This window comes from Eretmochelys imbricata, chromosome 5 (assembly GCF_965152235.1).
Source record: "Eretmochelys imbricata isolate rEreImb1 chromosome 5, rEreImb1.hap1, whole genome shotgun sequence".
Classification (NCBI taxonomy): domain Eukaryota; kingdom Metazoa; phylum Chordata; order Testudines; family Cheloniidae; genus Eretmochelys; species Eretmochelys imbricata.
Genome location: NC_135576.1, coordinates 101,226,336 through 101,250,637, shown reverse-complemented (window position 1 = coordinate 101,250,637; position 24,302 = coordinate 101,226,336). Strand labels below are relative to the sequence as shown.

The 24,302-nt window shown below is 41.3% G+C and overlaps 1 protein-coding gene across 5 annotated transcripts in view; it reads right to left on the bottom strand.

Annotated features, from left to right (window-relative positions):
- The window catches only part of SMARCA2 (SWI/SNF related BAF chromatin remodeling complex subunit ATPase 2), a 185,870-nt gene that overhangs the window by 5,662 nt on the left and 155,906 nt on the right, over positions 1–24,302 (bottom strand). For all 5 annotated transcript variants that reach the window (XM_077817613.1, XM_077817615.1, XM_077817618.1 and 2 more), the window contains 2 exons: positions 4,822–4,927; positions 3,608–3,709 (listed from right to left, as the gene is read on the bottom strand). In XM_077817613.1, coding sequence (XP_077673739.1) covers positions 3,608–3,709; positions 4,822–4,927 — 208 coding nt within the window. The remainder of the gene's footprint in view (positions 1–3,607; positions 3,710–4,821; positions 4,928–24,302) is intronic.

Sequence of the window (24,302 nt, the reverse complement as noted above, 5' to 3'; positions counted from 1 at the left end):
GGACCTGACGTGGCCCGCAGACCGTAGTTTGCCCACCTCTGCCCCAATCTGTAAGTATGGCCTGCGTTATTTGTGTCTAGATTTAACACTTTGCATTTGGCTGTATGGAAATGTATATTGTTTGCTTATGCCCAGTTTACCAAGTGACTAGATCGCTCTGCATCAGTGACCTTCCCTCTTCATTATTTACCACTCCCCGAAACTTTGGGTCATCCGCAAATTTTGTCAGTGATGCTTTTATGTTTTCTTCCACATCACTGATAAAAATATTAACTAGTATAGGGCCAAGAACTGATCCCTGCGGGACCCCCCCACTAGAAACATATCTGCTCAGTGGTGATTCCACATTTACAATTACATTTTGAGACCCGTCAGGTAGCCAGTTTTGAATCCATTTAAAGTGTGCCAGGTTAGACAGTACCAAGTCAAATGCCTACGAGAAGTCTAAGGGCTTGTCTACACTGGCACTTTACAGCGCTGCACCTTTCTCGCTCAGGAGAGTGAAAAAACACCCCCCTGAGCGCGGCAACTTTCAGCGCAGTGAAGCGCCAGTGTAGACAGTGCACCAGCGCTGGGAGTGGTAGCTATTCCCCTCGTGGAGGTGGGTTTTTCTAGCTCGCTGGGAGAGCTCTCTCTCAGCACTCTGCCACGACTACACAAGCCACGTTAAAGCATTGCCGCGGCAGCACTTTAACGGTGCTAGTGAAGACGTGCCCTAAGTGTATTTCATCAATACTATTCACCTTATCAGCCAAACTTGGAATCTCATCAAAAACGTATCAGGTTAGTTTGACAAGATCTATTTTCCATAAACCCATACTGATTTGCATTTATTATATTATACTTCTTTAATACTTTTATTAGTTGAGTCCTGTATCAGCAGTTTCATTATTTTGCCCAAAATTGATGTCAGGCTGACAGGCCTTTAATTATAAAGGTCACCCCTGTCTACCCTGTAAAATACTGGCATAATAATTTTCTTTCAGTTCTCTAGAACTTCCCCAATTTTCCAAGATTTATTGAAAGTCAACATTAACAGTCCAGGAAGCTCCTTGGACAGCTCTTTTAAAAACTCTTGTATGCCAATTATATGGACCTGGTGATTTAAAAATATCTATCTTTAGAAGCTGCTGTTTAACATTCTCCTGAGTTATTGTTGAAATGGAGAGTATTTAATCATCATCATGACATGAATACATCCTACTTTTTGCCCAAATACAGAACAGAAATATTTATTGAGCACCTTTTCTCTTTTTCTGCATTATTTATTATGGACATTTCTACCATTTCCATCTATTTATGGACCAATACCATTGTTAGGATTTTGTTCATTCCCAATATACTTAAACCCCTCCTTATTGTCTTTAACTGTGCTAGTCACTGAGTCTTCCTTGTGTCCATTTTTCCATTTGTTGTTATATATAAACAAAAAAATATATATAAATTTATAGTTGCTTTAACTCTTCCTCTAAGCCGGGATGACTTTTTAACAGAGTAGCCTTCTTCCTTAATTATGATTTTTTGGGCCTCTAGTAAAATATTCCTGAACCATTCCCAATTTTCACATTTTTCTCTTTAGATTCTTTCTCCCAGACAATTTGGCTCAAATCCGTTGTTAGCTTTGTGAAACTGGCCTTTTACGTATATATATTTTACCGGTTTGGACTTTATTCTGTTTGCACAAAACAAATGTAAACAAGTCATGATCACTAGCATCTAAGCACCACTAATGTATAGATCTGAGATCAATTCCTCTTAATCTGTCAAGAATAAACCTAAGACAGAATTTCCCAGTATTGGATGCAACACTTCTGAGTAAGGAAATTGTTATAATTTTCAGAAATTCCAGGGACATTTTAGTGCTGACAACACAAGACATCGAGCATTAGACCCTCACATTGTAATCCCCCATAACAATGCAGCTTTATCAGTGGTGGGCAACCTGTGGCCCGTCAGGGTAATCCGCTGGCAGGTCACGAGACAGTTTGTTCACATTTGCTCGGCCGCCTGCACCACCCAGTGCCCATGGTTGGCTGTTCCCAGCCAAAGAGAGCTGCGGGAAGTGGCGGCCAGCACGTCCCTACAGCCTGCGCCGCTTCCCGCAGCTCCCATTGGCAGGAAACGGTGAACCGCGGCCACTGGGAGCTGCGGGCGGCCGTGCAAATGTAAACAAACTGTCTGGCGGCCTGTGGGCTGCACGTTGCCTACCACTGTTATAGATAGACGTTTAAGGAGCCAGTGTGAATTGGTGGCCGCAGCAGACACCAACTTGTACCCCATATTGTGCCTTATCTATTAGGAAACTGATCCACAAGCATGCAAGATAATTGGCTTCCGAGTTGTCAGTGACTTGGAAACAGGTAATGCTATTTTGATAGAATGCCTTTTGGTCTCCTTTTCTGCCCATCTGATCCTTCCTAAATAGGAAATAGTCAGTGATTAACATTTCAGTCATGAAACTCTTGCCGCTAGTTTCAATAATACTAACTAGGTCGAATTTATGCTCACAAATGAGTAATTCCAATTCCTCTTGTCTCTTACCCAGGACCCTACAGTCAGTGTATAGGCAATTAAAAATTTTCTTCTCTTCATGTCTCTTGGTGCCTGGATTAATTCTCTTCTCAAGATCTTGAAATTGTTCTAAACGAGTGCTCATCTCTTACCCCCATCTTCCCCTTTGTTATTTGTTTAATGCCCTCCTGACTAGTCTAGCAAGCCTTATCCCCTAGAAGATTGGGCCCTTATTGTTTTATAAGTGAATTTCACATAGAATTAATGGAGTATTTCAGTCTTCTCATCTGTCACCCAGACTTTCTGTATTCTTTCTACTAGGATCACCATTTACCTTTATGTCTTGCATTCATTGGCAGAACACAGACCTACACATAAATCCATACCCAGCCAAATCCTGCATACTACACCTGCCTGAGATGAGAGACCTATAGAATTGACATAAGTGATCCATTCTCTGGACTTTAGCAATTCAGGGGGAATTCATTAATACAGTCTTTCAAAATGGATGTCCTTCATCAACCAGCAATACCAGTAAGGGAATATCTTCACAGCACAAATGGACTGCAATGTACAGAGACCACAAAGCACATATCTCCAATGGCACTAAGTGGCCATAAACTGGTTTTCCTCAGCAGAAGATTCTTCCACTGGAGGGGCGGGGGATGTAGTGCCCAGCTGGCAATGAATCAGCTGCTGTACAATTCCTCTGCATCCTCGCTGCACTCTAGTGATCCCAAGGTGATAAAAGGATCCTTAGGGCCACAGCCATTTAGTGTACATTAGAACAGGCCTGTGACTGTTCTAAACTATGCCAGGGCCAGCACAGAACTGTACCCAGAATCGGGGAACTACAACCAGCTCCTTTGTGGCCCTTTTCCTCCAGTTGTGTCCAGTGCATACTATATGCAGAAGAGCATTTGGGCCTTTGCGTCTATCACAATTCTAACAGAATTTTAACAGAGGTCTTATACACAGAGTTATCACTGAGCAACAACAGAAATTCACAGATAAAGCACTAAACACAATGGAAAATAAATGAAAAATACATGTATGCTTAATTTTAACACAAATGCATATGTGATTTCAATCAGACCTGCGATCCCTCCAAGTTGAATGTCTGAGCATTGTGACACAGCAACATGACATCTTTTTCCAAGTCACCAAGGCTACGGTACTTATGGTTACGAATTCTTTCCTATTGTTTTGTTTTTTTTTTTTTAAAAAGGGGAAGAAAAAGAGACAAGAAAAAGACAGGACAGTTGGTTAACACTGCATTGTAATCTTGAATACAAATATGAATGCATTAATATTAGAAACCTCTACTAGAAATGTCATAACTATGTGGAGTGACAGATATTGCCTGATTTTATTTATTTTTTTAGAAAGAAATGTCTAAAATAGGACACAGTTCTAAGCCGTGTAAGGACAAAAAGCAAAGTAAAGTTATGCAACTGCTGTGTGGAGCTGAAGGGACAAAACCAGCAGAGAAGCTGCACTGCTGTGTGTAAGAAAAGAGATTAATACCAGGTATCTTCAGCTCACTAGGGAGATGGGAAATGGGGAGGGAATTTGTGGGAGTGCCAGGGGCATGGATACAGTATATGGATACAGCATGGATCCTCCTGGCCACAGAGGTTCAATGGATTGCTTACACTATCTCCCCACATACCTAACAGTATCTGGATGTAGCCCGGCTACTCCAGAAGTTGATTCAGATTTAGAAGGATGATATTCCAGAAGGTTGCCAGTGTTCCAGAAGAGGAACAGAGATAGCTGAGTAAGAAGGGCTGCTGGCTGAGACTGCGAAGCTACAAGAAGCGGGATTACCAGAGAACCCTGAGAGGAAAAGCTGTGAAACCCTAGGACAAAGGGTGACCTGAGGAACTGTTTTTGTCTCTAATATGCTTATGGTTGGACAAATAAACCTACATATAGGCGACCAGACATAGCCATGAGTGCTTGTTCATCTGAGAAGAAGCCCTGGTGTGTCATGTATGGTGGAGAACAAAGTCACCTCAATTGGCCCCTGAAACAAGGGTGAGGTGGATCTTTGGTGCCCAAGGAAGAGGGGGGAAACTGAGGAAGGGTGCTGCAGAGCAACCGCTGGCCACAGGATTTTGGGCACTCAGGTTTTGGCCATGCATTAGATGGTAATTCCGTGTTTAAAATCTAGGCTTCAGAACATATGCAAATTTGTAATGTCCAAACAGATCACAATTTGGTGGCGATTAAATGGACAGCCCCAATATTTCTACGTCCAGAATGAAAAGGTATGAAGAAATGCCGTCTCCCAATTAAGATGCCTACCTTTATTTTTTTGAAGTCCACTGGCTTCCTAATTAACTCATAATATTCTGGCAATTCTTTCCTAGATGGGAGCTGAATGAAGACTTCACTTAGTTGCCGTCCTGAACTGTTGAGAAAAACAAAGACACAAAGCAGACAATTACTGTAGCTTTGTAGTGAAACAAAAATGTACACAATAGCGATCACCAACCATAAAAAATAAGCACGCTTACTTTTCTTTCAAAGGATCAAGAATCAGTTCTGTTCAGAATAATCACCAAGTTCAATCATCATGGATTCGTAATCTGTTACTATCCCATTTTTATGTTCTCAGCCATTGTCACTTTACAATTACAAGAGTCCCTGCCCATTGTGATGTTAGAGGTAACTCAACCAATCACCACTTTTACTCTACAGCTAATGAAACAATTTAATTTGCTGTATGAGGGAGACTACACAGATGGTAGATTATTACTTGGCTCATCTGCCTCACCCATGCAACATAAAATATCCTAAACACATGTAGCCCTTTGCCATAGCACACACCCACCATTCACCACCCACGCAAATCAACACTATCTCCCAGCATCTCCCACCCTCCCTCACTCCTATTTTCCAGAAAGCCAGAAACTTGAGCAGCAAAGCTGCAAGTCATCACTACTATCTATTACGCTTCTGTAGTTATTTGATAGTGAGGTCAGGGTGTAGCAGCTAGTCTTCATAGGACAGTCTTCTGCTAAACCTAAAGCTATATCTCTCAAACAAGTCCACTGCAAGTTATTCTGTCATGGAGCTGGGGAAGCGACCCAGGGAGGAGGACAGCTGGGGGGAAGGGGAAGAGATAGCAGGGCCCGGTCCTCCTTTGGTGCCCTGTAACCAATACAGATATCTGAACATCTAGATATCTGTGGTTTTGGGGGTCAGAGGATAGAATCTTCTGGCTAGGGACCTCATGTTCTAAGGGAATGATGAAGAGTAAACAGTTTCTCACCTCTACTTACTTTTCCCACATGGTCCCAGATTTCTTAATCACAGTTTGCTTTCCTCACACTTAATGCTCTTATATTGTTCGACTATGACACCCCTCCCCTTTTATATGCTGAATTTGATAGAAAGAAAAAAATAAGAGATATTCCAAGCACAACTTCTCATACCATGGAAGAGAAAAGAGCCCAAGACTCCACCAAGTCTATCAGGAACTTTACCAAGCAGACCTAATTTACCTGAGAAGCACTTAGATACTACAATGACAGGCACTACAGAAAATCTTAATGGACAGACAGATAATTCTATTCCAAAGGCTTGTTTTGACTTTGCGAGAACAACAGTGAACTGTATTTAGCAGTTGCATGCTAAAGGGTACTAGTCTCACTGTGATACTCCAGATGGGAGGAAGAATTACATACATTTATAAGGGTTATGAACATAAATCCTCTATGTGTTGCAGCCACCTATGGATCCATCCAATGAAAGCTGACTTCTTTGATGAGGACAAAGGGGGTAAAAATGCACCTACCAACAAAAAAGCAACCAAACAAAAAATACCTTTTAGGTTATGTGTAAGGATTTTTTGGAGGCAAAGTTAGAGAGATTGTAATAAAAGCTTGACTGATGCCTTACTGTGGGGTTACTACTACGTTCTCATGAAATAATCTGATGTAATACAATTAATTTACAGTTATTTATATACATGTATAAGACCCTGGTGAGGACCCCTTAGAGGGCCTGGGACAGGCTGTACGTGCATATTATAGGCAGCACTAGTAGCGCCACCTATAGTTCAGCCGAAATGGTTCAACTGTTTGAGACTGAGGATAGGAAAGGCTATGTTGTTTTTGCCCATGTTAAAAAATATTCTGGCAATCTCTTCTTTGAAGTGCTTTTCTTCAAAATTTGGTAGGGGGTGGCCTTTGTGTCAGAGGTACCTTTACTGTCCCCATAAATATCCAACCCAATTTGGCCAGGTTATAAACTTTTCGGGGAAAAATCATAGTTTGTACCTGCTCAGTAGACACTTGCCGGAGCTTACTAGCTAGAAACCTTGAAAGAGTCTGTCCTCACTGAGCATACTTGAGCCTCTCATAGTTCCTAGTATTGACCAGACAATACATGCACCATCCCCACAGAGTGATGGAACATGCTCCAGCCCAGTGGTATGGGGGTGCATAAGGACATTCCCTGTAATGGCTGCTCTGGGCTGGGTGCTGGAACTGAAAGCAGGGAGCCTGTCCCTTCTGTGCTCTCAATGACCTTCCTGCAGGCACCCAGGCAGCATGGAGGAGGCAACAATAACAAGATTCAAATGCAGGACCAGCGGGGAAAGAAAGGAGTAGATTGGGACAAGGAGTCTACAGAGACTGGGAAGTGGATTGGTTCAATGGTGGTGGAGGAATGGAAACGGCAACTGGGAGTTTGGGATGTAGGGAAACTGACATTAGCTGGGCAAGGAGATTGGAGCTGGCATGGAAGGCAGGCTGGTTTGGCAAGGAGGCTGGACATGGAACTAGATGCCTGGGGGGATAACACACTGACATTGGACAAGGAGATGGCCTGAGGGGAGAGACTGGAAATGGCTAGGCAAAGAGACTGGGACAAGGAGCCAGGAAGAGGGAGGGGGAATGGGAGAGACAGATTTGATGAGGAGCGCAGGGAGGGACACTGGGAGCCATCATGGGGAAAGGGAAAGAGCGTGGAAAAGGTGCTTGGAGGAGGAACTGATACTGGCTGGGGAAGGAGACTGAGACAGGTTGGACAAGACAGGGCAAAAGGGGTCAAAGCTTGAGGGAGAATGGTAAGAGTCTGTGCTCCCTAAAGCACACTCCTCTCCAGAGCCTAGAACGGAACCCAAGATTCCTGAGTCTCACCAGTCCTCTGCTGTGAGCAAGTATTTGTGTACTCCACAGGCAAAGTGACTCATTCCCTCTGCAGCTGGTCCATATAGAGAATGACAAACTACTAGTGCCATAAGTTACTCTGTTACTCCATTAGCTCAAGTGGTACAGGTCTATGTGGAGGACTTAAAGGTTCCCACCCTGCTGATGTCCCATGGAGGTGTCATTGTGATACCACATGATAGAATTTATAGTTTTTCCAGTTTGTTTTTATACACCTAGGAGGTTACACACACTAAAACCTATGAAATCTTTACAAGTGGCCACAAAAAGTGTATTCCTCATTTTTTTGGGTGCTTGACTTAAAATCCTGGTGTCTGATTAATAAAAGTGCTAAGCACTCAAAGCTGCAAATGAAATTAATAGGACCTGTGCTTTGAACATATAAAATGCTATATAATGCTAAATCATGAAAAATCATGACCTTGTGCAGAGACAGTCAATTATTTTTTGTTAAGGTCCAAATTTCTTGGTCAAGGTATAGTCAAGGTCCAGACGCCAGAGAAAATAATAATAAAAAAACTGCAAAAATGATAAGTAAATAGAAGTATTTTAGGGCCCAATCAAAAGCGTCTGGCAGCCGGATTTGGACCGTGGTCCACCTATTGACTACCCCGTCCTAATATCTCAAATTGAGCACCCCAAATTAGTACATACTTTTGACCGTAATCAATCTGTGCCAAAGTTCCCCAACTGTAAAATGGGATAATGTCACTCTTCTCATAGAAGTGCTGTGAAAATCCATTATGGTTTGTGAAGCACTAAGATACTACAGTGATGAGCAGCACAGAAAAGCTCATGAAGAAATTAAGAATTCTGTCCTCAAAGCAGGGTTTGAATAGAGTGCAGTAAATAAGTCCTAAGGCCAGACATTAAACAATGAGGAGAAAAAATACTGAATAGCTAGCTCATTAATTGAGCATAATCCATCCTGTGCGGAAGAAAAAAATAGTATGTGATTACATAATCAAAGACTATTACAATGCATATGCATAAGGGGGCTCAATTAAAGTTGCACAGGCAGCCTTAATACTGGCACATGCCTGTATGTGTGTGTAAAATATACATATACTGCATAGTAGGCTAATTTTCAGAGGATGCAACAAGTTGCTTGCAAAATGGCACGTAGACCAGATAAAAAGCAAACAGAAACCTGCAGTTATATGTACAAAATTACTTATTTTGTGTAAACAACTGTGCGTTTTCACAAGTTAACAGATGTGCGCCATTTTACAGACATACTTGTTATATTCTTGTTTAAAAATCTAGCCTTTTCACTTAATTACTTACACATACACAATACATATATGAGAGAGAGGGAGAGAGAGGGCCAGATTCCTTGTTGCAAAATAATGATAAAAAGTTAATAGCTTTAGCATCAGATGTCACCACAGCCACACAATTACATCATACAGTGAAATACAGTCTTTTAAAGTGCTGAAAAAACCTAAACAGCTATTATTGCTAGCAAAGCATACCTGCTGTTCTGCAATTTAAAAGGTATGGCAAACCAAATTCACAACTCCTACCACTCCTCAAAACTGACATCCTGGATGAGCTCCCCAGAAGGAGTGAGTCTCACTGCTACGTTTGAAACTTTAGAAGCTTCGTACTTCAATAGAAAAAAGTCTATTTGAGTAGAAGCAATGCAGTCCCGAGTTCAAAGTGAAACAACAAGCTGTTTTCATAGTGGATTGGCCTCCACTGTACTTCAGATTCTGACAGCAATTAAAAACAATTTGTAGTGATATCCTTTAAATATAAAGCAAAAAACTACTGAATAATCTGTGTTCTGTTCACATTTTAAACCACTCAAGCTTCTCTCTCACTACTGTACATAAGAAAAGCCCCTTGATGTCTGTATAGCTTTTGTATGTCATGGCTACATAAGTATATACATAGACGGCCTTATATTCTCTAATTATGAAACTAAATAGTAATAAAGTAAAATCCAGCATTTTGAAAAATAAACCAGGGCAGAATTTTATCTATGGCTTTGGTCATAGATTCTATTCATCAGGCTAAAAATGCAACACAAACAATGAATTCCTTTGCAATTTGGCACAACTCATTACTGAAAATTATTTAAAGCCATGAACAGGAAAAAGCATTAAGGATTGAAATATGCAGCAGATACAAATGACTTAGTCTACTTAGATCAATGAGAGCACAGAGTTTTACCATTTTTTACTGAATCTCCTCTCACAGAAGGATTCCGTCTCCTATTCCCTTTGTGCATATATATCCATACCATAAATGGACAGGGTTAGAATATATTACAAAACACTTCTTTTCTAGAGAAGTCTCAAATGGCCATGCTGTGGGTATGTTGGAAGAAAACTGTTAATTATGAACGACAGACTCCTGTTTTAATCCATATCCCCCCACTTTTATAATTAAAAATAATAACCACGACAGCATCCTCATAGAAAGCCTGTGCAGTAAATCACTCCTGGTTGCCTAGCAACTAGCAGGATACATGCTGAAGAGGAAAAGGGACCTGCATACATTAACAGAATTGACTGTGACAGAGAGAGGAGTGATAAGTTCACTACTACTGCACTAGGCCACCCATTTTTGTCCATGTGGGCACGCATGCAGATACAGATCATATATCATTAGAGCAGCGGTTCTCAAACTTCATTGAACCGCAACCCCCTTCTGACAACAAACAATAGTACATGACCCCTTGGGAGGGGACCAAAGCCCGAGCCTGCCCAAGCCAAGCTGCCCCAGGCGGGGGGCCCAAAGACGAATGGATTTACCGCCGGGGTGTGGGGGCCTGTAATCTGAGCCCTGCCGCCCAAGGCTAAAGCTCTCAGGCTTTGGCCCTGGGTGGTGTGGCTTGGGCTTGAGTCCCGGGCAATGGGGCTCAGGCTTTGGCTTCAGCCCTGGGCCCCACCAAGTCTCATGCCAGCCCTGGTGACCCCATTACAATGGGGTCCCGACCCACAGTTTGAGATTAAACTTTGGCTTTAAAAAAAGAAAAAAAGTCTTTCTGCTCACTGGTTGTTTTATTTCCATTTACCTTAGGAGGAGACTAACCTCCCTTCATTTTTTAATTTGGTTAGAGAGGTGTTTGTATGCTTATGTTTGCAAAGTTATCCTCAATGGAGTTACGTCAAGGAAGGATTAGGTCCTATTTGTACGCATATATTGTGCCAGTTTATTTCTCGTGGCAGTACGTTGCCTGTTCTTTTTGACAATCTCCCTTCCTTGACATGAGAGATAGAAATGATAAGGTATTGACCTATCAAATTCCTCTTCGGTTCAGATATCTGAAGTTGAGGAAACCAGACAGGAAAACAAAAAAGTTGAAACTGCTCATATTTCTTTGGAGAATTTCACACGTGTTGTCCTGACAGAACAGGACAATGACATTCTGTTTATAGTTGGCAGAATAAGGAGTCCTGAATGCTTGCATTGTACCCTGGAAGACCTCAACACGCAGCACAATGTGCTAATTATAGTTGCCTTTCAAGTGTAGCTCTGCTTATAGAGAAGCTGTTCTTATAAAAATAATACTTCATGGTAAGAGCGCTCCTCTGTATTTTATAAACTCCATGCATTAGTCCAGAGAAATAGACAGACTATGCATTTTTGTGAAGTATGTTTTAATTATTTCCTTGCAGACTTTGACTTTTTCCAATAAACAGTGTGCTTTCATCTATTGCTGAAGCAGGAAGTAAGATTTAAGAACCTAAGAACATAATTTCTATTCATTTCCATTATTGTCATTTGAATATTTGGACCACAATCTTGGTCAGAAGAGCAGACAAAGTGGTTTGGGTTGTGTATTTGAAAACTTCAGAATCCAGTGTGGTTGATTCTGATAGGCTGTTCACATTACAAAACAGCTAAAATTCACTCAAAACAGGTAATACAAGGAAACTCCTGAAGCAACATGCATAAGGTCTTTCAATTTAAATACAAAAGTTTCTTTTCTCCCAAAGCTGAGTCCTGCTAAAACTGGTGTGCTAAAAGCACTAGCAAATATTTTAAATTTTTTAAAATAAAAAGTGGCAGTGCTAAAATGTTTACCAGGTACCAAACACAGGAAGAGTCCCCAGCACAAGCAGGAACCATGGGTAGTGTAGAGAGACCCTACCCTCCAACTTTCATATCAGTCTTGGTAAATGTGGTTAACACCCCTCTGCGGAGAGAAGGAAGCACTATGAAACTGCCAACTACAGCCCTGCACTCACTTCCACCTGAACTGCACAGGCTGATCATCAATCACAGGAGCCCACTACTTTATACAATGGATGTGTACTGTGGCAAGCTCTGGTAAGAATCCATCCCTGTTTTCTATGACTCTTCTTCTCTAACATGCGGCTGCTAACACACAGTTTCTGTCACACAGTTTTTCTGTCCCAACCACTAAGTAAACAAAACACCCTGATACAATCTAACACAAAAGCAGAAGAAACAAAACATCTGATGTCCTTAGCAAACCTCTCCAAAAGTTAATTTGTCTGTAACATGGGCTTGTAAAAGGGCCTGTTTTTCTTCAAGGACAGTCAATGTCAATAACAAGCTCATCATTAAAATATAAAATAGCCCAGGGGAGAGTTTCAGATTCTCATATTTTTTGTTTGTTAATACACAGAACTCTGCAACCTTTGTCATTGCCTTGCCAATGTAGGAAAAAAAGGGAGAAAAATTGCTCTGAAGCTGTAGCTACTTCTTGGTGACAATACATTTGTGAGATTTTATACACACTTTCTGTAATGGATCGCCACTTCAGGCACACATGTAAGTTACATAAGCTAGTAACAGATGAGACCAACTCTTAGCCACTTAAGGCAGTGTGGCAGTGAGTTACAGCATTCATTTTTCAATTCTGAAGATCATGGTTTAACTCGTTTTAAGTAGCAGGTAAAAAGAAAAAAGTAGACATGTATTAATAAAATAATAGTTATAAACAGCAATGATAAGGATAGCCTACTTTCCATTCACCTACATCACATGTTTCTACATAATTCAGAAAAACTGGCAGTCTTCATTCAGGCAGGGTCATTGCTAGAACAGGAGAGTGTTCCAGTCCAGACAGTACCTGTCATGGACCATGATGTCCTCGTTTTCAAAAGTTTTAACAGACATGACGGAAAAATTCTTCTCTCATTAATACCAGTGTAAATATGGAGTATCTCAACTATTACAGTTGTCCTACTACCAGTTAACTGGTACAACAAAGCAGAATCTTCCCCCATCCCCCCCACTTCCCTCTGTAACACTAAAAACTAAACATTTTACACACATAATCCTTCATCAAAGGATAGATGAGCTCAAGGATCAGCCTTTCACAGGTATGTAAGTCACAAGTGGCAAAGAGGATGAGGCCTAAGTGAAAAAAGTTTGCCTCATGGCCCACTGCTTGAAAAATCCACTTGCCCATAGCAAGTAGAAAGCTTCCCTTGGTGAGTGTCATCCACTCTGCAGAACACTTTCAATTAAAAAAAAAAAAAAAACAACACAAAAACTTCTAGCCCTTATGGTTGCAAGAAAACATTTCAAACGTGAAAAGAGCAGAAACCAGTCCAGTGCTATCTTTCCACATCTGCAGACAGACAACACCAGTGCCTGGGCTGCTGTTCAGAGTCCGGCCAAGCTTCAACCGCGTGAAAACTGGACACCAGCCAGTGTGACAACACATTTCCAATGGAAATTATATACCTACTATTATCACAAATACCCTCTATCGTTATTGCAACTGAAATAAACTAGTTTTATTCACTGTGTTTTTCAGTTTGTGCACTTGACAGCACTTGTGCAAGATTCACTGCAGGTGGTCAGTTGCACATCCTGACTCAAGCACTAGCATGTTAGCGTCCCTCTCACATACACTCTCCCCAAGCCCTGAAAGAGGATATTTACAAATAACAAAGCAGTAGCGTGGCAGTGGTGTCCAAGTTTGGGTGTGGGAAGGAGTCTTTTTCGCTGAGCCCCAGCATGGGATTGGGGGGGGTGGAGGGGGGAAGGGTGGTATCAGGAATCGTTCCATGAAAAGGGCTGAAGAGTAGAGGGATCATAGTGGAGGTGCCAAAAGAACCTCTCTTCACCCTTCAGAAACCTGCAAGGGGCATGGGAGCCCCAGGAACCTTGACGGCGGGCCAAAGGAGCCACCCTCTTCACATCTCAGGCCTCTGCTTGGGGTCAAGAAGCGTGGAAGCCTGGCAAGGGGTTGGTGTTACACTTGATATCTATATATTTGCAAAGGAGAGAGGAAAAACTCTCTCTAAATGGAAGTTTAGAATTTGCAGAATATGGTACAGTGCAGTGAAAATTGCCAGCAGACCCCACAATTGCAGGACAGACGGTTTATTTTATTACCTGTCTCAATATTTTTAGTGGATTTCATTGTGCGCATTTCACTGAGAATCTCCTTCATGCAAACTGCCCCAGCAGTAGCTTGAGAGCAGTGCTCTGAGTCTGCCTAGCCACTGCTCATGCTAGGCACAGTGGACCAAGATGATGTCATAAAAGGAGTAGGAATTTATTAACTGATATTCATCATAGATTCCCATAAAGCGTGTTCAGAAGTGATTTCTAAATAACCTATAACTATTTTTAGTTGTTCCCTTCAATCTGTTCCCAATCATATAAAGGCACTAGTCTTCACTGACAACTATGTCCAAGCAGGGTTTCCAACTCGAACTGTAATTTGCCATAGTAGTGTTAAAAAAAGGGGATGGGGGTTGAGAACTTACCTTTCTTACTTCACAGTACTTTAAAAACCAGCAGAAACAAATTTGCTCAAACTTAACTCCACTGACTTTAGTGCAGTTATACTAGCTGAAATTTGACTCTCACACATGTGCACACACAAGCACAGGACAACTCAAATATGACATTTCTGTAACAATGCCAATTTAAAGAAATAATAATATTGTGTGTGTGTGGGGCTGTGATGGGAGAGAAGAGATATACAAATTCTTAAAGCAAGAACACCACAAGAGAAACAAAAGCTACCTCACATTTCATTTCTTTTTATGCCAACTGGACCCAGACAACAATTTTAAGGAAAAGTTGGCTTCATTTATTCAAAATACAACTACACAATATATAAGGGGGTTTGTATTCAAAGGCTTCAAAATAACCCAGAGCACTGCTAGCCTCCTATTACATCTTTAGCAAGCTCCACTGGATAGGAGATCTGTTTTTTAATACTCTGTCAGGGGACCAATAACATTATTAGAATTTTATTATGCATAAAGCCAGAGGGGAGTATTTGTGCACTACTCACATCACTCATCGCTGTAATTAAGATGTTCAAATTCTCAGTCCTGCTACTCTTATTTTGGTTTGGCAGAACGTACAGTGAAGGCAGTTGCCATTGATTCACTTCTGGGATGACACAGTTCATGGCAACTGGAAGCCATTTATATCCAAAGGAAATAATAATTAGAGATATTAAATCCTGTATCCATAGTGAAGAGCATGGGGCTTAGTGGGTCTGAGCAGCTCAAGCACTGAGAACACGTACCTGAAAATGTACATCATCCATATCTGTATTGTTGAATATCTGCCAATATTTTTCTAACTATTTTAAAGTTCAGATTACTCCAAATGGGAAACTATTTTAGATAACAAATACTGCAGTCTGTTACAGTACAGCCTTACTTACATAGAGGATTTGGGAGACATGCAGTTCTCTTTGAAAAAACAGGGTTTCAGATAAGATGGTAATGGTCAGAAAGCCCAGAACACATTAGAGATAACTCAATGGACATGCATGCTCAACAGCTAGCTTTACAGAGGTTGTGCTACTTGCAACTCAATCCCTATGAAGGCAGCAGGCAAAACTTGACAGCACTCTCATCCAAGATTCTAAAATCTGTGTATTTATACAGCCCGATAACACAACTGGGATTTATTGGGTATTGGCTGGACAGTTAACTTAGTGAGGGTGCATGTAATGGGACATGGAAATTATGATAACCTGTGTATTCTCTGGTGTCACTTCTCTTCCTTAGCGCTGCTCCCTATTGTCTATGTAGTTAAACCAACACTGAAGATGAAAACAGCAGCTTATTTTAGGGAGAATGGGGTGATTAAAGAGGCAGAGAAAGGGAAAAGCAACTGATACCTTGGATTATCTTGGGTAGTTAGGTTGCTGCCTGCTCTGGTTATTTCCTGCTTAAGTGCCATGACTAGGCTTGGATAATGTAAAATAATTTATAGACACCCTTAACAGATATTAAAGTACAAAACAGGATTTACTGTGTTGAAATTTTTCCAGGTTTTGTGATTAATTATTATTATTTAAATCTAGTACTTTCTAAAACAAAGAATTCATACAAACATTTGCCTATGACTTCCACTAAACACTTTGTGTGTTTTGTGGTCCTTTGATGGGTTAACAAAAACAAAACAAATCAAAATGATGTCACCAGGACCTTGAAACAGGAGATGGTGGGATGCTTCTGTCCCTGTATTCCTTCTCTTGGAAATAATGAATCGTTACTCTATATTCTAGATATGAGAAGGGTTCCTATAGGTCAGAAGAACTGATCATTTCTTCTGCCCAAACAGGGAACCCAAAAAAGGGGAAACGCCTATATTGCTAGGTGGGTAAAGGAGTGCGTTAGTGAGGCTTAAAGATGAAACCCTTCCCTTCGCCATAAGGGCCAATGCTCATATTACCAGAGCAACAGTTACATCATGGGCAGAAAGGAGATGAACATCCCCACTGGACATTTGCATGGTAGCAAGCTCAGTCTCCCAGTTTACTGTGCAAACTTCTCAGGATACCTTTGTGAAGAAGGCTCAGTACGCTGCCCTCAAGTGAGTTGTTCTACCATCCTCCAAAGTGCATCTCGCGGCTTGCTGTGTTAAGTCTGGGTTAAGTTTTGCTTTGAGATGTCCTAGATACTGACCTTAAGAAGGTGTATAATAAGAGAAAAGGGAATTTATCACAGGTTTAATTTCTCCTAGTCCTTACCAAATCATCTTAGACATCCACCTGAGTAAGGAGGCTGCGAATCACACAATAGCTCCTCACCTGTAGGTTTTCCATTCCTTCTAACCATCACTTAACCTGCCCTTTTAACTGTCTAGCTTTTAGGACATTTGAACAAGCAGGCAAACATCACAGGTGTTGATTCCGAAACAAAGTAGGAGGGAAAAAGGCATGCTGCCTTCAACTTCATTTAAAAAAAAAAAAAAAAAAAAAAGGAATATGGCAGAGCAAAAAACGAAAAACCAGAAAACCCAACTACAACCAAACCCTAAAATAAACGCCCCAAAGACAAGGAACAGTGCACACCAAGCAATGCAAAAGAGAAGTTGATGATACTACAAACAATGGAGAGCAGCTTAAAAAACAAACTGACATTTAAATAGCATTTGATAGTGTCTCTTCATTACTGCAGTACAGGCATTATACACTGCAACGGGCTATTATCCAGCTTAAAGAATTGTATTTACTTCCAATTAAGCTCCTCTAACAGCTAAAGCTCTTCCCACAAATAGAAAGATTGGAGAACGCATTTCCTGCAAGAATGGACGGCTGACAGTAGAAAAATATGAAGAGGGCATTTGGTTTGAAGCACAGGAGGCCAAAGGGCACCATTAAGTATTTACAATAGGTGAAGTAAGGGAAGTGACATAAGAAATTACAAGTGCGTGAATGGTATAATTTGTGTTAGTATTTCCATTCTATAATCCTCTCACAAAACAGGTTTATAGAACTCAGCCATAAAAACAATTTGAGGCTAGAAACTGGAATTAGCTGACCAGTTACTAGTCCATGTGCTATTTAAAAAACAAATCACTTTTATAAAATACCACCCACTTCTTCAAGGAGTTATTGCACTTGGAAGCCTGGAAGAGGACAGTGATATCATTTGAAGTAAACATACTAACTTCTATTCACAATACAAAGCCTTTCTCCAAATGTGGTAGGTACATATGCAGAGGTTGGGAATCAGGGAAGGAATCTTGGAAGCCAATTAACGTAGAGAGCAATAGCTGAAATGGAAAGTATTCTCAGGAAGTCACAGGTTTATTCTCTCAGTGCATATGCTTAACTGTCACTAAATACACTAAGGAAAGATGTATGTGTGGATAAGGCAGAAAACTGACCCTCCCCACCCTTCACTGCCCCACCCCCGTGTACATGAATCACAGGAACACCCAGTCTTGGCTTGTTCAATGACATTAATAATGTTGAAAAGCCAAACATCACCATCACTTTCATTCTGCCTTAATAATCTAAAACATTTTTCAACCACTTGAAAATATTGTTTTAAAAAAAGATAAAGATGAATAGCTGAAAGAGAACAATAAAAATCCCAAATTAGAGTTCTAGGGAAGTGCCAGCAACGTGTACAATGGAAGGACTATTTAAGTAGTTATTACTTAAATACCGAAATTTATCCAAGTTCTGCCTGGAGCCTCATCCTGATGACTATAGCAGAGGAGCTCTCTGAACCATGGAATAAGAAAGGGCTCATATACCATAAAAACAGCTTTGCAACCCTGGTAAATGGAGGTACTCTCAAACTCTTCACTTATCTAAGCTGCAACCCTGAATCACAGGCACTGGGAATCAGAGAAGGGGGAAACTGAGAAACGAAGTGGCCGGTGGAGCAGTCGATTAGCTGGCTTGGAGTTAGGAGCTGAAGCTGAGTGCTGGCCTACAGGGATTGTAAATGACAAGAAGAGAGGGAGAAGGATCAGAGAACAGTCTGGGTCGGTGCAAACGAAAATTTTTTCACGGAAAAAAAGAGCACTACAGATTTCAAACTGACAGTTCTCTTCTCTGACTTTATAAGAGGCATATAAAAAAATGTAGTTAGAATGTCCATTTCAAAACCACTCCTGGAAAGCTCTACACCAAGTGAACCTTTTGCTTTCTTTTTGGGATGGAACTTTTCAACTCTCAGTGTTGAGGATTTATCACTTGTCAAATTTATTCAGAGGGATAAGTAAAGTGATTTTGTTTTTCACGTTTTAAATGAATGACACTCTTATTAGCAGTTATCAGTTTATAATACAGTATATTAATATCCTAAAAGCAATCAAAAAGAGTCAGAGCCTGCAGGTGAGGTAAAGAGACAATTCTATTTTGACCCCTGCATGTGCAGATGGAGTTTGGGTGTATAAACACTATTTGCCCAAATGGATTTGTGCATGCAAATGCTAACATTTGTGTGCTGATGGGGAAGAACTGAACATTCAGAAATGGAAGCCAGCGTCTGTGAAATAAGGTTTTTCATTCCATGCTTCTCTTCCCCCCTACCTAGAATGGGGGTGGCACTACTTACTTACTTACCCTAAACCCTCTGCAAGGTGGAGGAGCAGTAAAAAGCACCAGGCAGTGGGGGACAGCAAACATGATTCCTGTATCCTAGCTCTGATGTGTCTGACAGAGTCTGGGGGAACCCAACCCATCAGACACAAGACTGACAAAAACAGTACTTAATTTGTAATGAAAGAGGTGCCGGGGCTTAAGCAATTTTTTTTAAATTCATAATTAATGCAGCAAGCCCTGGCACAAATTAAGCCCTGGACAAAAGAAAGTATGGATTAGTGGAAGGAGTAAGAACAGGGCTACAGGCAACATTTATTTTGATGTCTCACTAGTTGGAAGACAGTAACCCTTCATTGTCCACAGTGAGGCCATGAGCCGAGGGGAGAGAGTAAGGAGCTGGTCAAGCATTCATCTAGGGTTTCCTTCACCGTGTACAACAGTTTATGCATGCAGTACGTGGATTATGAAAACTGTATGTGCACAGTGTGGTTTTCTGTTAGATGATGCTCCAGCATTAGTTCTTCTCCACTTCTCCCTGTCCAAGTGTTTTCTCCCAAAGGCAAGGAATGCTCAAACCCAGGAAAATCTAATGAAGTTAATATCAAAACCAGCTGCCCAATTGGCCCATCCCCCATAGAAACCAATGCTTTCTTTTAGAAAGCAAAACAGACCATAGATGTCCACCGGGGGGGGCGGGGGATGAAGACAAAATCAGAAAGAGGAACACACTTTTCTGACAAGTTGGTTAGACAAGTCCATAACACTACACCTTATCTCAAAAGCTGCTGCCACAGAACTAAATAAAGGGAGCGCACAATGCTACTACACAATCCTGTGACCACTTCCACCCATTTTCACATTTCAACAAATAGCTCAAAATAGTTAATGGGAACAGCCAATTATTCTTTAATATTTGGGAGACTACTCATTCTCCCCATAATGGTTCTGACCCCATGTTTCTCATACATAGAGCTTTGATGCAGGTTCAGACAAATTCTTCTGAGCTAAAACTGCCAAAGGTGATATGGCATGTCAAACTAGACAGGTAATTTTTTTTTTTTTTTTTTAAAAGAGAACACTTATCCACTGGAAAACAAGCTGAGACCATACTGTAACCTTAAAACTATGTCCGATTGTTACTCAAGCAGAACTACACCCGACGCCCCAAAAATTCAGTTAATTTAATTTATCACAACACTGTAGCCCAGATGTTTCCAAAAATATTAATTTACTATATTCACAAACAAAAATATGTACAAAGGACTTAATGTTGAAATAGTGTTTCAATGAGTCATGCTAATACTCAAAAGTTAGATCACATTTCCTTTACAAAAATTCTACATCTTTAAAAAACCCTACACATTAGACTATTCAGAAATAACCTGTCAAGGGATCCAGCCAGTTCCTTACTGACATGTAAATCTTCACCATTTATTATCATCTTTAGTGACTTACACCACACACTCAAACTTAACTTTGCTCCTTTCTTTGGTCCATAGTGGAAATATGCTGTTGGACATATACATATAATTTTATAGACTGTTTACTGAATGTTTAGTCAAGATTTTGAAATGAATACAGTCCAAAGGTCTGTTAAGTTATGGTATGTACTAGTGGAATAGAGGAATATTTTAATGAATAATGACTCTCATGGTCTTATGAAATGTCTTGACTATAGCATTATAATACACAGAAAATGGGCCCCTTGGATAAGAAATGGACTTTTTCAATCTCCTAGTACTTTATTCTGGCCTTTCTACGTATATTTTTGCAAATGTAAGGGGACAATATTAAAGCTAGGTGTACAATGTTAGCCAGCTAGGATGACAGTGACGAATGACTATGAAACAATGGGAGATTCACTGGATAACTTAACCGCACACTGCCAAACATTCTAAAAAACCACTTACCTACCTGTACTGTAACTGTTGTTCTTTGAAATGGGGGGGCTGATGTGTATTGCACTCAGGTGTGCATACACCCAGCACACTGAAGTTGGAGATCTTTGCTCAGCAGTACCAATGGGGAGGTGCTTGTGCCCTTCTGGGCCTCCCATGGTCATTTAAGGGAAGTGCTGCCTCATCCCACCTCAGGTCCTTCAGAAAAAATGTCAAGAGTTGAGACTCTGATGCAGAGGGGATGGATGGTAGATCATGGAATATACATTTGAACTCACATCTCAAAGAACAACAGTTACAGTACAACCAGGTAACAGTTTGATTCTTGAGTGGTTACAGACATGTATTCCACTCAGGTGACTCACAAGCTGTACTGGTAGGAGGTGGGGCTCAGAATCTACTTCAAGAATGGCAGAACTGCCTTTCCAAAGTTTGCATCTGATTTAGATACAACCGTAAGAGCTTAGTGTTTGGTAAAAGTATGTAGGGAGACCAAGTAACGGCCCTGCAAACATTCAACATAGAAATAACACTGAGGAATGTGATCAATGTTGAATAAGCTTGTAGCCTCCGTGGAGGCGTGATTTGAGCTACTCTGTATGCTGTTGTAATGTAGGAAATTATTCACCTGAAGACTGTCCTACCCTTCATCTGATCTGCATAGGAGGGAAAAAAAAAGTCAAGGCAATGAATGAAATAGTTTAGTCCTCTCCAAATAGAACATGCATTGTCTCACAATCACCATATGAAGGTGCCGCTCACCTGTGGTTGACTGTGGCTTAGGAAAGAGTACCAGTAAGTACATTATTTCGTTAAGGTTAAAACTGTGAAACCATTTGAGACAAAAATTTTGGGTGCAGTCTTGGGGCCCATTAAGGCCGGTTGCTCAGTTGCGCTCTTTGCAGATTTCATAGCAACAAGAAAGGCCATCTTTTGGCATAGGAAGGACAGAGAACAGGTTGCCAAGGGCTCAAATGGAGGTCCCACAAGGGCAGCCAGCACAGTATAGAGGTCCCACAAAAGAACTGCCTCTCTCACTGGTGAAAAGAGACAAATGAATCCTCTGAGAAATCTCACTACCATAGAGTTGGAGAGGGGTGACTTCCCTTGGATTGGAGGATTGAACACTAACATCACTATTAGGTGGACCCTCACTGAACTGAAAGACAGACCAGAGGCCTGAAGACGTAACAGATACTCCAAAATGTCTGGAATGCGGGCTAGCATTGGTTGAATTTTCCTGGCTACTAACCAAACTGAAAAACATTCCCTCTTGGCCAAATAGATAGTCCTAGTGGAGGGCTTTCTATTATTTAGTAGTACTTGTAAAACAGCTTCTGAACACCATTTCTCTTTATCTATCCATGCAGCATCCACACTGTGAGATACAGACTGCTCAGCACTGGATACCAAATCTGACTCTGGTGCTGAGTCAGTAGATCAGGATAAAGAAGAAGATATGGGAGGTCAGACTGAGAAGGCTGGAAAGCCAACATTGTCTTCGTCAAGACAATGCAATGAGAATGCAATGAGAATCAGTTTGTCATGATCCAGCTTCAGTTTGAGAATAACCTGAGGATAGAGTGAAAGGGGGAGGGAGAAAGGCATACATCAGCGTCAATCCCCAATTCAGATAGAGCGCATTGGTTAAGGAGCCTGGACTGAGACCTGCTCAAGAGCAAAACTGATGGCACTTCTTGTTGTCTATCATTACTAACAGGTCAATAACCAGAATGCCCCATTCTCCAAAAATGGAGCTCAGCACACTGCTCTTCAGAAACCACTCATGATTCTGTGAGACATTCTTGCTGAAGTTATTCACAGCAGGACCCTCACCCCTGCCAAGTGAACAGCTGTGGGAATCTTGTTCTTTTTGATGCAGTACTGCCAACATTTTATTGCCTCCTGACAAAGCTGGTTGAAGTGGGCTCTTCCCCACTTGTTCACAGAATACACTGAAGTGGTAGGGTTGGCAAAAATGGCTCAAAGTTCCAGGAGATTGGTACGAAGGGAAGCTTCTTGTTCTGTTCTCAGATGTGCTCCTCAACATATTCTGAAGACATCAGTAAGTACAGTTCTGATCTGAACCAGTCATTGTGATTCAAAGCAGAAAGAACAGCAGCTAGGGTAATCACCTGGAATGCCATGTATCTGATGTGCTTGTTGAGACCTTGATGATTGAGGCCTCACACTTCCCTTTGATTTGTGGGGGGTCAAGAAATACTGTGAGTGGAATCTGTTTTCTTGATGCTGCAGGGGAACATCCTCTACAGCTCCCGAAGCCTGCAGAGTCTGGACCTGTTGGAGGAGCGGTGACTTGTGAGAGAGGTCCCTGAGAAGGGACAGAGTAGGAGGGTGGAAAGGAGAGAGAGACAGAAATTGAATGACATGACCTGATCCCACAGTGCTTAGGACCCACTTGTCTGAGGTTATCATTTTCCAAGCACAGCCTGTCCCCAAAAGGTGGAGATATGGCCAGGAGATTCACAAGTGGAATGCTGCTCTAGATCTGCCCATCAAACTGGCTGCTTGGCCAAAGGACAGGCAGGCTGTTTAAAATTGGACTGAGAAGGCCTTCTCTTCTGTGACTTACGTTCCTTCCTGGGGAAGTCTTGCTGCTCAGCAGGCTAGGATGACTGTCAAAAGTACAGTGGGAATGGTACTGTTGCTGATCTCCAAAAGAGATGTCATTTATGGTTGAGGTGTAAACCCCCAATGAGGTTTTAGTGGCCCAGCAGTCCATAAATGAGTGTAATATCTCATTAGCTTTGTCATTAAATAAAAACTGACCATGGAATGGTAAGTCCTTTATAATCCACTGGACTTTAGGAGCTATGCCAGAGTTCTGCAACTATGAGGCTCTTACTGTACTATTGGAGGCCATAACTCTGGAAGATGAGTCCATCACATTCAGTGCTGATTGCAATGGCATCTTGGCCACAAGATGGCCTTCTGCAATGAATGCCTTAAACTCTTCCTTGAAGGATTGAAGCAAGTTATCCACAAATTTGGTCATATCTAAATATGATTTTGTAAATTGGGAGGCTAACAGAACCTGCTGATTCACAATAAGCATTTGTAATGACAAAACTGAATACATTTTTCTCCCCAACAAATCCAGCCTCTTAGACTCTTTGTCCTTAAGAATGGACTTGTACCTTCCCTGACAATCTCTCATTTGTTACTGTTACCACGGGAGAGTTTGGGACTGGATGTGAGTAGAAGCTCTCAAAATGCTACATTGGGACATAATACTGTTTATCATTATGTTTTGCTGTGAGTAGTAAGGAAGCTGGGGTATGCCAAAAAGTCTTTGTAGGTTCTAAAGGTGCTTCATTATAGGGAGAGTTACTCTCCCAGAAGCAGAGGACTGGAGAATGTCTACCAATTTATTCTCTCACACAAACTTGGCCTGAATGCCCAGGGCTGAGGCCAAGCACCTCAGGATTGGGCTCA